The 17,022-nt window shown below is 35.9% G+C and overlaps 1 protein-coding gene across 3 annotated transcripts in view; it reads right to left on the bottom strand.

The window, feature by feature from the left end:
- MBD5 (methyl-CpG binding domain protein 5) overlaps positions 1–17,022 on the bottom strand; it is a 514,567-nt gene that overhangs the window by 56,309 nt on the left and 441,236 nt on the right. For all 3 annotated transcript variants that reach the window (XM_053596447.1, XM_053596449.1, XM_053596448.1), the window contains exons 6-8: positions 14,907–15,575; positions 11,204–11,306; positions 9,979–10,159 (exon numbers count right to left, since the gene is read on the bottom strand). In XM_053596447.1, coding sequence (XP_053452422.1) covers positions 9,979–10,159; positions 11,204–11,306; positions 14,907–15,019 — 397 coding nt within the window. In that variant the 5' untranslated portion in view covers positions 15,020–15,575. The remainder of the gene's footprint in view (positions 1–9,978; positions 10,160–11,203; positions 11,307–14,906; positions 15,576–17,022) is intronic.

The raw sequence follows: 17,022 nt of genomic DNA, 5'->3' as shown, positions 1-17,022 counted from the left end.
AGTGTATATTCAAATAGTAAGAGGATAAAGAGAATTTAAGTTTTTATTGGGAAGTGTGAACTTTTTGATTCTAGCATAATGAAGGTTCTTTGATACAGTGGTTTCTGGATATAATATATGAAAAGTTGAGAACCAATGGTATAAGAGAATTGCAGCAGATAAGCTCAAATGAAGTTTATTTTCTTGTCAAAGAGAGTTTTCAGTGATTAAAAATATACACATGGGCATTTTTATATTCAACTAACAGAATTTAGAGAGTAGCTGTGTTTTTTTTCTTTTTTTTTTTGGTTGCAGTTTGGACGGGGCCAGGTTTCAACCTGCCACCCTTAGCATATAGGGCCAGCACCTGACTCACTGAGCCACAGGTACTGCCCAGAGAATAGCTATGTTTTAAAAAGGATTTCTTCCATACCTGGGGAAAAACCGTTACCATCTTTAAAATAAAAGAAATACTAAATAAATAAAAGTCAGGGTGATGTGATGTTACAATTGGAAACTGAAATATACAAGAGGTGAGAAGTGTAAATGCTAGGCACCCATCAAAGAGCTTTCATGGGCTGGACACTGTGGCTCATGCCTATAATCCCAGTGCTTTTGGAAGCCCAGGTGAAAGGATCATTTGAGGTCATAAATTTAATACCAGCCTGGACAACAGAGCAAGACCCTATCTCTAAAAAGGAAAAAATGCTTTCATGTATGTTCGTGTAGACCTTTCAAAAGAATAAACATAAACAAAATAAATGTTCATGTATTTAAGTAAAAGGAGGGGAAAACTATCATGGACTCTTCTGAACTTTCAATTATTTCAATTTCAACCTTATGATAACATAGTTAGGAAACAAAATAAATGCTATTTCTGAATCTAGTACACATAGTCAATCAAATAAAGTGTACCATTTTAAAAGGGAGTGGAGATATACTAAATGTTTACCTTTAATTTTAATAATTAAACTTATGTGTATAGTTATAATAAAGGATCTAGATCTAGATTTTGCTGGGGTCTTCAGAAAGGCAATAATACGACTCTGTAGAAACAGATACAACTATTTGATACAATGTGAGAACAGCCACAGATAAGAGTATGTGCAAACACATGTGCCAGGTAATAGGCAAAAGTGAAAAGAGTTATCACAAGCTGACAGGATAAAGGTAAATTTTAAGTAATTGATGACTATTAAATATGTTTTTATTTTTTTGCAGTTTTTGGCCAGGGCCGGGTTTGAACCTTCTACCTCTGGTATATGAGGCCAGCGCCCTACTCCTTGAGCCATAGGCGCTGTCCTATTAAATGTGTTTTTAAATTGTTGCTTTATCTTTCCATTTAAAAAATGTAGATTAGGTGGGGAGGTATGGGGAAAAATGTAGATTAATGAAAGAAAAAGAAAAGTTCCCTAAAAGTTTTTTTCTTACATACCCTTAGTGGAGCATTTTTTTTTTTCTGATTATTCCTGTTAAAGTTTAAAGGTTAGAGGATTATAGGAAAGGAGCTCTATGCTGATAACCACCAAATTTGTCTCTCCCTGCCTTTTCACATGAGTTCTAAATGAAAATCTTTAACTACCTGTATGACGTGGCAACTGTTCTTGACATCCAAAGTGTTCAATAATTTGGCCCCAATTTACCTGCGTCTAATTTCTAATCTTCTACTCAAGTCACTTTCTACATCGTTCCTTAGTTATGCTACACTCATTCTGGAGATTCTTCCTATTCTCTTCAGATATCAAAATCCTATTACTTTCCAAGGTGATGAGAATCTGAGTTCTGCCATAAAACCTCTGTGATCACTATAGATATTACACTCATCATCCCTATTCACAATTCTGCAGAACAGTATCACTTATCCCTTGTAAAGAAATGCTTTGGGCTCCGCGCCTGTGGCTCAAGCGGCTAAGGCACCAGCCACATACACCTGAGCTGGTGGGTTCAAATCCAGCCCGGGCCCTCCAAATAACACTGTTGGCTGCAACCCCCAAAATAGCCGGGCATTGTGGCAGGCGCCTGTAGTTCCAGCTACTTGGGAGGAGGAGGCGGCAGCAGGAGAATCACTTGAGCCAGGAGTTTGGGGTTGCTGTGAGCTGTGATGTCATAGCACTCTACCCAGGGCAACAGCTTGAGAGGTTCTGTCTCAAAAAAAAGAAAAAGAAATGCTTTGTTCTTTATCCATAATTTATTGGGAATTATTCAAGTGTTAGGTAGATTATAGTATTTTGGTGGGAATTCATATTCTAACCTGTACAAAAGAAGTTCCTCAGTCTTGAAGTATAATTCCACAGAGTACACATTAATCATATTGTGATTAACCAAACAATCAAACTTAATGTCATCAATATGGCTGTCATCAAATGACATTATGTGCCTCCTGGTGAGGAACTAACATCATCCCATGCAGTATTCCTACCAAAATGTGTTTAGCCTGAGCCTAAACTATGAGGATCTATAATCAGGCATATCCAAATTGAGATACATCCTGCAAAGCTGGCCTTGACTTTTCAAAAAATTTGATGTCATGAAAGGTTGAAAAAGACTGGAAAATTGATGTGGATTAAAGAACTGTAACAACAAAATGCAATGCACAGGCAGCCTGTTAACCCTCTGGAGGGGATGGAGTGTGATGGGAGTAAGGCAGCAGCCATCTTTTGAGGATGCTCAAGCAACCATACAGAGAGGTCCATGTGATCTAAACCTGGCGCCACCCAGACCTCAGTAAGAGCTGCACCGCAGCCTCTGACCCGCGACCACGCCCGCTGGGCCTCTGCATGCCCTGACCAGGAACGGTGGGAGCCATGCAACCCCGATCCTCCCTCCTGTACCCTCCCTGCCTCCACCCCACTTGTCCAGCCAGGGACTCTGGTAGCTGCGTGCCCTCTGGAGTCCTCCCTGCCTCTGTGCAGAGCCCTTCTCCTAGCCAGGGACTGCTGGAGCCTTGGGCACTCTGTGCCAAAGTCATTGGGTGCCAGGCACTCCCAGAACCGTGTGCACCACCCCCCGCCCTGTTGCTGGATCTGGGTGTGTCACACTCCAGAGCTGCTTCCACAACCAGAACTCCCTGGCTAGGGCAGCCCCAGAGGAACTACACAGTGTCACTGCCTACAAACATCCAGCAACAATAGAGTGATCCCGCTGGGGTCTAACTTTGGAGAGACACCTTGCAACTCTGAGGACAGGCAGAGGCAATGGTGAAAAACAATCATGAGGCGAAATCAACAGAAAAAACTCTGGCAATATGAATAATCAGAGTACATCAACTCCCTCAAGGATCAATGGGGCAAACACAGCACAAGATCCCATGCACAAACAAATAGCTGAGATGTCAGAAATCGAATTCAAAATCTGGATAGCAAATAAGATTGAACTAGAACTCCAAGCAGTAACCCAAAAGATATCTCAAGAATTCAACAAATTCAAAGACCAAATGACCAAAGATTTCGACACATTGAGACAAGAAGTTGCAGCCCTCAAAGATCTGAAAAACACAGTAGAATCCCTCAGTAACAGAATGGAACAAGAAGAAAGGATTTCTGACATTGAAGATAAAGTTTTCAAACGCTCCCAAACTCTCAAAGAGGATGAGAAATGGAGGGCAAAAACAGATCACTCTCTCAGAGAGCCCTGGAATAATTCGAAGAAAACCAATACTCATCTTATAGGGATCCCCAAAAGCGACGAAGTGGCTTCACAAGGCACAGAGTCTCTTCTCCATGAGATTATGAAGGAGAATTTTCCAGACATGCCAAGAGATTCTAAAACTCAGATATTAGACAGTTTCAGAACTCCAGCACGACTCAACCCGAATAAGACACCCCAAGAGACATCATAATCAATTTCACTAACGTTAATATGAAGGAGAAAATTCTGAAAGCAGCCAGATGAAAGAAAACCATCACCTATAAGGGGAAGAATATTAGAATAACTGCAGATTTCTCTGCCAAAACCTTTCAAGCTAGAAGAGGATGGTCATCGACTTTTTTAAACTCCTAAAACAAAATAACTTTCAACCCAGGATTCTGTACCCAGCTAAACTGAGTTTCATCAATGATGGAGAAATTAAATACTTTAATGACATTCACATGTTCAAGAAATTTGCCATAACTAAACCAGCTCTCCAGGATATTCTCAGACCTATCCTCCATAAAGACCAGCATAATCCTCCACCACAAAAGTAAACCCACCCAGAAAATTTTGATCAAATTCCAACTTCCACAGTCGCAAAAGGATTAAAAATGTCCACCAGACTCTCAAAAGGCTTATCAATATTCTCAATTAATGTGAATGGTTTAAATTTTCCTCTAAAGAGGCACAGGTTGGCTGATTGGATACAAAAATTCAAGCCAGATATCTGCTGCATACAAGAATCTCATCTTACATTAAAAGACAAATATAGATTCGAGGTGAAGGGATGGTCATCTATACTCCAGGCAAATGGAAAGCAGAAAAAAGCAGGCATTGCAATCCTATTCACAGATGCAATAAGCTTTAAACCAACCGAAATAAGGAAGGATAAGGATGGATACTTCATATTTGATAAAGGTAGTACTCAATATGATGAGATTTCAATTATTAATATTTATGCACCCAACCAGAACGCACCTAATTTATAAGAGAAACTCTAACAGACATGAGCAACTTGATTTCCTCCAGTTCCATAGTAGTTGGAGATTTTTATAAATTTACTTTTTTAGTTTTTAAATTTTTTTTAAAAAAACATATTTTTAGTTTTATTTCAGCTATGTTAAGTTATCCACAAGCTGTCAAAAGCTATGCTACTTGGTAACAAACCCATCAATTCTATATACTATATGAGCTTGATCTCTAATGTATCACATATCTTAAATCAGTTATTTTGTGCCTTAAAGAGAAAAAATACCAAATTGATCACAGAAAAGTTGTATCATATATATAATACATCATGGCTGTTTTCACATTACTGTCATTAGGAGATATTTCCTTTGTAGAAGCAATTACAAGTAAAGTCATATTCTTCACTGTCCCTTTGTTTCTTTAAGATGTGAAAGGATACTACAAGAAAGCAAGAAAGCAAGCATTCAAACCATCAAAAACACGAAAAATTATTTTAAGACATTTTTTAAAAATCTTGACAAGAGTGGGAAAAATAACCCTTAGGCCTGCAGGGCACAGAACTGCTGGAACAGAGCCAGGAGATGAGGGTCTAATTCAGCAGAGAAAAGAAGGTTCTCCAGGGTCACCATGTACTGCTGGATTATCTGGTGATGCTGTAGAAAGATCTGCTGGAGCCTCTCTGTACAGTTCTTATACCATGGTGATAACACAGTGGTCCCATCAGTTTTACATTGTACTAACTGCTCAGTCAAGATCATGATAAACCGCTGAAATATGACCAGGAAGAGGCTCTTTTGTTCACTCTGAGCAGATTCCACTTTTTCCTGCAGTCTTTCTTTTTCTTTTTTTTATTGTTGGAGATTCATTGAAGGTACAATAAGCCAGGTTACATTAGATCCTCCAAAAAGAAGCTAAGCAAAGAAATTTTAGATTTAAACTTAACGATTCAACATGTAGACTTAACAGACATCTACAGAACATTTCATCCCAACAGAACTGAATACACATTCTTCTCATCAGCCCACGGAACATACTCCAAAATCGACCACACCCTAGGCCACAAATCTAACCTTAGCAAATTTAAAAAAATAGAAATTATTCCTTGAATCTTCTCAGACCATCATGGAATAAAAGTTGAACTCAATAACAATAGGAACCTGCATACCCATACAAAAACATGGAAGCTAAACAACCTTATGCTGAAGGATAGATGGGTTATAGATGAGATTAAGAAGGAAATCACCAAATTTTTGGAACAAAACAACAATCAAGACACGGATTACCAGAACCTCTGGGATACTGCAAAGGCAGTCCTAAGAGGGAAATTTATAGCACTGCAAGCCTTCCTCAAGAAAAAGGAAAGAGAGGAAGTTAATAACTTAATGGGACATCTCAAGCAAGTGGAGAAGGAAGAACGTTCGAAACCCAAACCCAGCAGAAGAAAAGAAATAACTAAAATCAGAGCAGAATTAAATGAAATTGAAAACAAAAGAATTATACAACAGATCAATAAATCCAAAAGTTGGGTTTTTGAAAAGATCAATAAAATAGATAAACCTTTGGCTAACCTAACCAGGAAAAAAAGAGTAAAATCTCTAAATTCATCAATCAGATGGTAACGATGAAATAACAACAGACCCCTCAGAAATTCAAAAAATCCTCAATGAATACTACAAGAAACTTTACACTCAGAAGTATGAAAATCTGAAAGAAATCGACCAATACCTGGAAGTACGCCACCTACCAAGACTTAGCTAGAACGAAGTGGAAATGTTGAGCAGGCCTATATCAAGTTCTGAAATAGCATCAACTATACAAAATCTCCCTAAAAAGCAAAGGCCAGGACCAGATGGCTTTATGTCAGAATTCTACCAAACCTTTAAAGAAGAACTAGTACTTATATTACTAAACCTCTTCCAAAATATAGAAAAGGAAGGAATATTACCCAATACATTCTATGAAGCAAACATCTTTCCCAAACCAGAGAAAGACCCAACAAGAAAAGAAAATTATATACCAATATCACTAATGAATATCGATGCTAAAATACTCAATAAGATCCTAACAAACAGAATCCAACAACACATCAAAAAAATTATACACCATGACCACGTCAGATTTATCCCAGGGTCTCAAGGCTGGTTCAATATATGTAAATCTATAAATGTAATTCAGCACATAAACTTAAAAATAAAGACCATATGGTTCTCTCAATTGATGCAGAAAAAGCTTTTGATAATATCCAGCATTCCTTCATGATCAGAAGACACTTAAGAAAATGGGTATAGAAGGGACATTTCTTCAACTGATAGAGGCCATCTACAGCAAACCCACAGCCAATATCGTATTGAATGGAGTTAAATTGAAATCATTTCCACTTAGATCAGGAACCAGGCAAGGTTGCCCATTGTCTCCATTGCTCTTTAATATTGTAATGGAAGTTTTAGCCATTGCAATTAGGGAATAAAAGGCAATCAAGGGTATCCACATAGGGTCAGAAGAGATCAAACTTTCACTCTTCGTAGATGATATTATCAAATATCTGGAAAACACTAGGGATTCTACTACAAAACTCTTAGAAGTGATCAAGGAATACAGCAATGTCTCAGGCTACAAAATCAACACCCATAAATCTGTAGCCTTTATATATACCAACAATAACCAAGCTGAAAAAACAGTCAAGGAGTAGTAGTGCCAAAGTAGTGCCAAAGAAGATGAAATATTTGGGAGTATACCTAACAAAGGACGTGAAAGATCTCTACAAAGAGAACTATGAAACTTTAAGAAAAGAAATAGCTAAAGATGTTAACAAATGGAAAAACATACCATGCTCATGGCTGGGAAGAATCAACATTGTTAAAATGTCTATACTACTCAAAGCAATATATAATTTTAATGCAATTCCTATTAAAGCTCCATTGTCATATTTTAAAGATCTTGAAAAAATAATACTTCTTTTTATATGGAATCAGAAAAAACCTCAAACAGCCAAAACATTACTCAGCAATAAAAACACAGCAGGAGGAATCACACTACCAGACCTGAGACTGTACTATAAATCGATAGTGATCAAAACAGCATGGTACTGGCACAAAAACAGAGAAGTAGATGTCTGGAACAGAATAGAGAACCAAAAGATGAATCCAGCTACTTACCGTTATTTGATCTTCGACAAGCCAATTAAAAATATTCAGTGGGGAAAAGATTCCATATTTAACAAATGGTGCTGGGTGAACTGGCTGGTGGTCTGTAAAAGACTGAAACTGGACCCAAACCTTTCACCATTAACTAAGATAGACTCTCACTGGATAAAAGACATGAAAGTATAAGACATGAAACTATAAAAATACTTGAAGAAAGTTCAGGGAAAACTCTTGAAGGAATCGGCCTGGGTGAATATTTTATGAGGAGGACTCCCCAGGCAATTGAAGTATTACCAAAAATACATCACTGGGACCTGATCAAACTAAAATGCTTCTGCACAGCTAAAAACATAGTAAGTAAAGCAAGCAGATAGCCCTCAGAATGGGAGAAAATATTTGCAGGTTATACCTCCGATAAAGGTTTAATAACCAGAATCCACAGATAACTCAAACATATTAGCAAGAAAAGAACAAGTGATCCCATCTTAGGGTGGGCAAGGGACTTGAAGAGAAACTTCTCTAAAGAAGACCAATGCACGATCTACAAACATGAAAAAAAGCTCATCATCCTTAATCATCAGAGAAATGCAAATCAAAACTACTTTGAGATATCACCTAACCCCAGTAAGAGTAGCCCACATAACAAAATCCCAAAACCAGAGATGTTGGCGTGGATGTGGAGAAAAGGGCACACTTCTACACTGCTGGTGGGAATGCACACTAATATGTTCCTTCTGGAAGGATGTTTGGAGAATACTTAGAGACCTAAAAATAGACCTGCCATTCGATTCTATAATTCCTTTACTAGGTTTATACCCAGAAGACCAAAAATCACAGACATCTGTACCAGAATGTTTATTGCAGCCCAATTCATAATTGCTAAGTTATGGAAGAAAACCAAGTGCCCATCGACCCATGAATGGACTAGCAAATTGTAGTACATGTATACCATGGAATGTTATGCAGCCTTAAAGAAAGATGGAGACTTTATCTCTTTTATGTTTACATGGATAGAGGTGGAACATATTCTTCTTAGCAGAGTATCTCAAGAATGGAAGAAAAAGTATCCAATGTACTCAGCCCTACTATGAAGCTAATTTATAGCTTTCACATGAAGGCTATAATCCAACTATAGCCCAAGAATATGGGGGAAGGGCCTAGGAAGGGTAATGGAGGGGGTAGGTTAGGGTGGAGGGTGGGCAATGGGTGGGGTCACACCTACGGTGCATCTTAGAATGGGTACAGGCGAAACTTACTAAATGCAGAATACAAATGTTTATATACAATAACTAAGAAAATGCCATGAAGGCTACGTTGAACAGTTTGATGAGAATATTTCAGATTGTATATGAAACCAGCACATTCTATCCCTTGATTGCACTAATGTACACAGCTTTGACTTAACAATAATACATAAATAAATAAATAAATAAATAAATGCAATGCACAATCTTTGCATTCTGGATTTGAAAAATAGACTAATTTTTTTTAAGCTATGAGACATTATTGGTATGACTGGACAAATTTGAATGTAGACAGAATATTCGATAATATTGTACACACTATCAGTGTTAACCTTCCTGAATGTAATAATTATATTGCTGTTATATAGGAGAATGTTCTTGTGTGCTGAAATACTGAGGGCTTAACTACCACGACATCTGCAACTTCTGCTGTAAAATGTTCACTGGTGACTGTAGGTGAAGGGTACTCAACCAACCAGACTTGCAATTTTTCTGCATCTTTGAAATATTTTAAAACAGTGTATGTGTGCCCTTATGTACATGTGTGTGCTGAGTGACCGTCTAAAAAATGTCCAGCAAGATGACTTCCGTTAAGGACATATTCAATAAATAGCTATTAAGTAATTGAAAGAATAACACTGATACTTTCTAACAACATTGTTAGGTTTTGGGGACTTGATACCACACATTCCAATCCAACAGTAGGGAAGAAAGCTACATTTGTTTCCTAAAAACCAAGGGCACTTTTTGTTTCCTTAGCTCAGCTCTACCCACCTACAGAGCATTTGTATGTACCAATTAGAGTTTATTCTGATTTGGGTAAAAAAATTTGGGAAATAATCTCATGGTAATTTTTCAGGACTAATCTTCCACTTATCATGTTAGGATATACAGAATTTTAAAGGAATGTGCATGCTTGAAAAGTAGAATGGGAAAATGCTTGACAAAGTAATTTCTAACAGCTCCTTCTCTAAAGAGAGAAGAATTCCTAAACCCTTCACCATATTACATACTTGTTCCTCCTCCAGGACTGGTGAGCACCAGGGAAGGATGTGGGGCTTCCATGCTTTTATGAAGTGTGGCCACTGCAATGATTTTCCTTTTATGTATGCATAGCTTTGTGACATCTTCATCTGCCTTAACATCTTCTGCAGTTCTCTGCTTCACAGCAGCTCCAGGATCAAAATTAAACACCTGGAAAAAGCACAGCCTTTGTTTACAATACGTCTGTAAAACTGTTTAGTAAAAGATCCCTTTAATTAAAAAAAAAAAAAGTTGTGTACAAATTAAGCCATGAATCTGAATAAAACTTTCCCAAATTTTAAAATTTAATAAAAGCAGCCTTATATAAACAATAAATATTTCTCTGAACTTATGGTTTTTAGTGGCAAAGTAAATAATGACTTTTATCCTATTTCTAAGCCAAGATTAATACATATATAAAAAGGTATACTATCTGATAAAGTTCTCAGATACTTCCTGATGTTATAACAGTACAAAATCAGATGAAGTATAGTTAAAAAAAAACTAAAAACCTATGAAATTCCTACATGCTTTTTCTTTGGTATCATTTTATTACTATGTTAATAATATCTTTTTACTGGTTTTAAAAATCTATTACTTTACCTAAAACATTTTTATTTATTATGCTTTTTTGGAATGTGATGACATACAAATAAAAAGAAATAAAGTTGTCCACTAATCTTTACTTTTAAAATTTGTGTTATAATAGACAATCAGAAAATAATTACCTATTTCTATAGCAAATAATATTTTGCCATTTTAAATGATATTACTCTTTACCTTTCAAAGGAGAAAAACAGTTTCATATTTTGGCTATGAGTGCTCGGCTTTGTAATCTTAAGAATATTTGTAACATATTTACTAATACTGCAGCTAAAAGTAATGCTGCAGATTTGAGCAGTTACAGTAATGAAAGAAAATACTGCATTACTAAATTCTAAGCATAGGTATAGCTCTAATAAAACAGTGCAAAGATGGTTTTAATGAAATACTTAATATGAATATAGGGTTTGACACCTTTGAAAATGACTCTTGGATAGAAACAATTTTCCATCATCTTTAAGCATTACAAAATGCATGCAAAAGATGTCTAATTAATTAAAACATATGATCAGAGAAGTAATAAAAAATGAAATGCCAAGTGAGAAAAGCAAACATACAAAGTACTTAAAAAAAAACAAAAAAACTTCTGTAGATTCACTGTGAAATGGTTACCTTGGGAAGAATAAGAGGACATTCCAAGCCACACTTGCATGTTCCATCAGTAAGCAGGTATGTTTTAACCTGCTCCAAGCAAGATAACAAAGACCCACTGGGACTGTAAAAATAGTTTTAAAAAACATCAGGAAATAATTTTGACTGCACATATCATATGAAAAAAGATATTATATATATTTTTACTGTCTTTCACAGGATATTTTCTCACTAGGAAAAAGCATTTCCTTTGTCAATATTACGTTAGCTACTAAATTATAGCCTTTGAACCAAAACATCGCTCAGAAAAATATAGATCTTCATAGAAAATTAAAGTTTTTTGAAAGCTAAGAGTGAACTAAAGAGGGTAAAAATGCCTTGCTTCAGAAAGGACAGAAGCTGGTAGAAAGGAGCAAGGTACAAGAAAACAAAATAAAAGTAATTACTGTCATTTTAAACCAGAAAGTCTACTGTTAAAGTTCTTTGAGGAAAACCTGAAATTTAGAATATATTGGGGTTCAAACCAGAAAGGTGGCAAATCTACAAAAGCTAGAGTTAACAAGTTCTTCCTGGTTTATCTTGGAATCTAGAACTAAGTTGTCCCTATGTACCTCTCTTGTTTTTGGAGATAAATCAGTGCAGTCCGATTCATATTCTATTTGAGAGCCAAATTATACAGAGAAGGACAGAGAAATCAAGCAGAGCTGACAAAAGATAGGAAACTTTTAAGTAAACAGGGGTCTAAGAGGCAGAAAGGTGCCTTGCAGATCTTCAACAGGGCAGGTGCATCAATGTCACTATTCCTAAATCGCCAAAGTCAGTAAGATCCATGAATATGGATCAAGCCCAAGTCTACAAATTAGGTACTAATTCAGATGACAGGAAAAGTCTTTGCTTGTATTTACACTGGGGGTTAGTTTAAAATGGGAAATTTCCATTTTAGGACTTTCACTGTTAACACGTCAATTTTACACCTTAAATGCATATTATTGGTTTGAAATTACATACTTTTCACTTGAGAATATCTTTTATTTGCAACTATTTACCTAAACCTTCAATTAAGCCCTTTAATCAAATTCATCCAGAAATAATACTCTCCATTCATATACATCTGTCCACAAAGACACAGGTATTTTATCATTCTTACCTATAAATGAATCCGCTTTAAAATGCAATTCATATTTTGTTTATCAACAATAATATAAGTGACTTATGTATATAGAAAATCTAAATGAAAATCCTAAACTTTGTCAAATTGCTCATTTATTTGGCTATTTTTTTCAGGTGATGGGCAAAGAATAGTAATTCCCATATTATAGACTGGAGTCCCACAGCACATTGGGACAATGAGATGTTTTTGGAGGTCTGACCATTTTAACAAAAACAAAGTCACTCAAAAATACATATATACATATCTTACTGATTTTTCATGTGAAGAATTCATGAATTTGATGTAAAGGAACTACTCAACATTTTCACTTTACAGACAGTATATGCATTAAATCTTAGAGGAATTTAATTGTAAAATTAACCCTGAAAATAAGAATTCCTAAATTCTATGCACATATTAGCATACTACACTTTAAAAACACTTCCTCTCAATCAGTCACTTGGGTTCTTGCCTTCAGTTGGAACTCCTTAATTAACTTTTTGGAGTAATAATTAGTGTTAAAATGAGCTAAAAGTCTGATGGCATAGATGAAGTGTAGAAGATTGGCAGTAGGTGGAAAATTTAATGGACAGCCTTAAGGCCATGCCGAGGTGGGAGCAGCTGGAGACTAACCTAAACATTACTAGCAAACCACATGTAAGAAGGGAGCTAAGTAAAGGAGGGCTGGCTTCCTATGAATGTCCAAGTAGTAATTTAACCTGTTATATACAAAAAGATCAAATCCATGCTGGCTTAATTTAATTGGAAAGTATCTTACTTAATCTGAGAAAATTAATTATAAAATAATTCTCCCTATATAGATTTGGATTTGGAGAACTCATATTAACAGGGTAATTAGATCAGATTTTAATTTTGTTTTTAGTTCCTAGAATTAATTTGGTTTGTTCTCAGAAATCTGAAAAGCTGATTTATCTTTTGCAGTAATGAAGTAAAAAAAAAAAAAATTCAGATTTTACAGTCATTTGTCCTAAGCTGAATGTTATACATGCACTCTACAAACTAGAATGACCATAAATATATGTAACACTGATACCTTACTTTATTATATTTATAGCAAGGTATTTTCTGGCACATGGTTAAGGGCACTGGCAATGGGAACGCACTTGAAAAAGTGATCCATGGGTCCTTGCCTGCTTTACTACCACAGGACAAGGTCTACATTCCCTTCTCCCCAATTAATATAGAGCACATCTTTAATATTACAGAAAAAAAATTTATGTGGCAAAAGAATTTTAATTGGTAAGTAAGTTTGCCTCAAGAAATGCCTTACACAAAACAAACTCAGGATAGACTCTGAACTGACTTTCTGAGTTGTTATAGCATAAAATATTTTGTGTCTATGTAACTGAAAATACCTCATTCCTATGTAACTGAAAATTCCTCATTCTTTGTAGAACTTGAGAATTCTGTTGAAGCTGGGATACAAACAGCCACAATGAATGTAATAGTATCAACTTAACAATGCAAATTTATCTTTTGATTTTTATTATTTTGCAGTTTTTCACTGGAACCAAGGTTGAACCTGTCACCTCTGGTATATGGAGCCAGCGCGCTACTCCTTTGAGCCACAGCACCACCCTGTTTTTTAATTTTTTAAAAAAGTTCAAGTCTATTTCTAAAAGTTTTTTATTAGCTCACAAAGAAATATCTATGGTATCCCAACCTTTCATATATATACTTAGTGAAAAACTATGAAGTAAGGAACTTAGATGCCAATTATCTAACAAATAAGACTAAAATTCCTTGTCAACAGTTCAGACACTGTATTCCACTAATTCTACCAGAGATACACAGGGTGGCCTTCAAAAACAGCTTACTATTTTATTTTATATTGCACATAAACTTTATGGCCACCCTGCATGTAATCAAAACTTAGAAGGCATTTTCTTTGTGTGATTTTTGCTTGTAAGGTGAAGAGCCATGTATCCTGACTTTCATTTTTACTATTAGATGCAAGGAAATATATTAAAGTCACAAATCAAGAGGAGGGATCAAGGACATGTGAAAACAATCCATCTCTGACACCCAACCCATATTCATATGTTACTGTTTAAAAACTATGCAGAAAAAAAAGACACTTATTTTTAGTTAATATCAGGCATTAATAAGTCTAATAATTGAAAAAGCCTTTAGATAAAAACACTGAATCCCATGGAAGCACTCCATGAAAGACAGAGTGGTAGTGTCAAGTGATATCCGGTCTATTTCTAGTATTTTACATTCTACTGTGAATGGTAATAATGCTTATGTTTCTTTTAGAAATCTTCATATTTTTCTTTATCCTTGTTGCAGAGATAAGCAGAATGACACCTTACGTAAACACAATAATGCATACAAATTCTCATTGGTAATCTAAGGCAATTTACATCGCAAAACACTACACAGAATGAAAATGCTCCTATACCTGATTTTTAGCACAAAGGTCATTTATTACAATTAATTGGAGATGCTGCGAGTCACAATATTTTGCTTCCTTAAATTAGGAGAACAGTCTCTACCTCCTCGGGACTGCATGCCACGTTGGAGGAAACACCCATAATAATAAGGGCTCACCTGACATAAAGCACTCCATTTTGATCCACGCGACGCTGCCAACCCACAGGAACTTGTATAGCTGGAAGGTTTCCTTCCTTGTCCCCTCCGTCACACTCCTTGCCTCCATTCATTTTCTGTGTCTGCTTGGGACTCTCCAAAGATATCAGCAATAAGATGATATCCTTATATTACACATCATGATGGCCTTCAAAAATGGGCCAGCGCAGCAGTTTTTCCCAGAATGTACAAAATGCACGGGGAAGCTTCGGCTCAGTTTGGAACCAAGTCCTTGAAATCTGCCATTGTGAAAAAATCAGTTTCCCATTATAATTACATTAAATAACCAATATTTAACTCCTAAGGATGGTCTACATGGGTAAAAATGAGTGCTTCCCACTAAGGGAAATCATAATTCATCAATGCTGGTACCTGAATGAAGTGGGGAAGGGAGCAGGGTAAAGTTTTTAGTTCAACATTTTGTCTTGAACCTTGATGTTGGACTAAAACAACTTCTATTATTTAGAAACCTCTCATTTTTACAGTGTGAGTCGATTAATATTTCCAGGTACTACCCGCCTTTATAGGCCACATTCTTTAAACTTCCTCTTTGTCTTCCAATCTGAATCCAAAGCGTTGCAGGTTGGTTCATCTGATATTTTCATGACTTCAAAATTCCAATAATGTATCCTGAAACATATGTAAATATGTAAACTGTAAATTTAAAGTTGAAAAACTAGGAAGTTGCACCATTGAAAAATAGAATAACTATTAAGTATACCCAACTGCTTTGATGTTTTCTGCCATCAAAATCATGTCAAATTCAACTTGTTTTATTCTTCCAACCTAATCTACTTACTCCAGTTAAACCAATTTACTTATTCTTCACCACACGCAACTTTGTAATTACTATAGATAGAGCCATAATTATGGCATTACACACATATACGCAAACATACAATCTCATACATACAAAGCCTCCTTCTAACTTGAATATATCTATCTTATGATTTATAAACTGGGAAGCTGAGGTCAATCCAATCACATTTTGATCACATGTTGATACTAAATGACCCTTTGATTCTGTTGATACATTCCATCACAGAATCTATCTCATTTGTAACACAGAGATGCCTACATATATAGTATTGGTCTAAAGAAGAAAAGGTTTCTTTTTTTTAAGAAAAGAAAAAATAAATAAAAGGAAATAAACTTACAGTACATTTCCAAATAGAAGGTTTCCCCCCATATTACTAAATATAATAATGGGAGTTGCCTTATAGTAAAGATTTTACAAAATCCCTTACATTAAGGGGTGCTCTCTTAATTCTCCTGTTATTTCACAGGGTGACCTCTGGGGAAGACATACTAGCTTGAAGCAGCAGTAATCAGTGATTGTGTGAAATGCTATGGAGGATACCTTGACAGAGTTGTTAAAATAAAAAGGATGGCGGGTGGTGGCTGTGGCTCAAAGGAGTAGGGTGCTGGCCCCATATGCCAGAGGTGGCGGGTTCAAACCTAGCCCCAGCTAAAAACTGCAAAAAAAAAAAAAAAAAGATGGCAAGTAAATTTTAAGAAGATTTAGTCCATAATCTTGTAAGGAATGTGATGCCACCATTGCTAGCATTATTTGTTGTTGTTAAGAAGCCTTTTTATGATAAATTTATTTATTTATTTATTTTTTATTAAATCATAGCTGTGTACATTAATGCGATCATGGGGCACCATACACTGGTTTTATAGACCGTTTGACACATTTTCATCACACTGGTTAACATAGCCTTCCTGGCATTTTTTTTAGTTATTGTGTTAAGACATTTACATTCAATATTTACTAAGTTTCACATATACCCTTGTGAGATGCACTGCAGGTGTAATTCCACCAATCACCCTCCCTCTGCCCCTCTCCCTTTCCCCCTTCCCCTTATTCTTAGGTTATAAGTGGATTATAGCTTTCATGTGAAAGCTATAAATTAGTTTCATAGTAGGGCTGAGTACATTGGATACTTTTTCTTCCATTCTTGAGATACTTTACTAAGAAGAATATGTTCCAGCTCCATCCATGTAAACACGAAAGAGGTAAAGTCTCCATCTTTCTTTAAGGCTGCATAATATTCCATGGTGTACATATATCACA

The sequence above is a fragment of the Nycticebus coucang genome, chromosome 7 (assembly GCF_027406575.1).
Source record: "Nycticebus coucang isolate mNycCou1 chromosome 7, mNycCou1.pri, whole genome shotgun sequence".
Taxonomy (NCBI): domain Eukaryota; kingdom Metazoa; phylum Chordata; class Mammalia; order Primates; family Lorisidae; genus Nycticebus; species Nycticebus coucang.
Note: the sequence above shows the minus strand (reverse complement) of the source record. Positions and strands in the feature narration are given on the sequence as shown.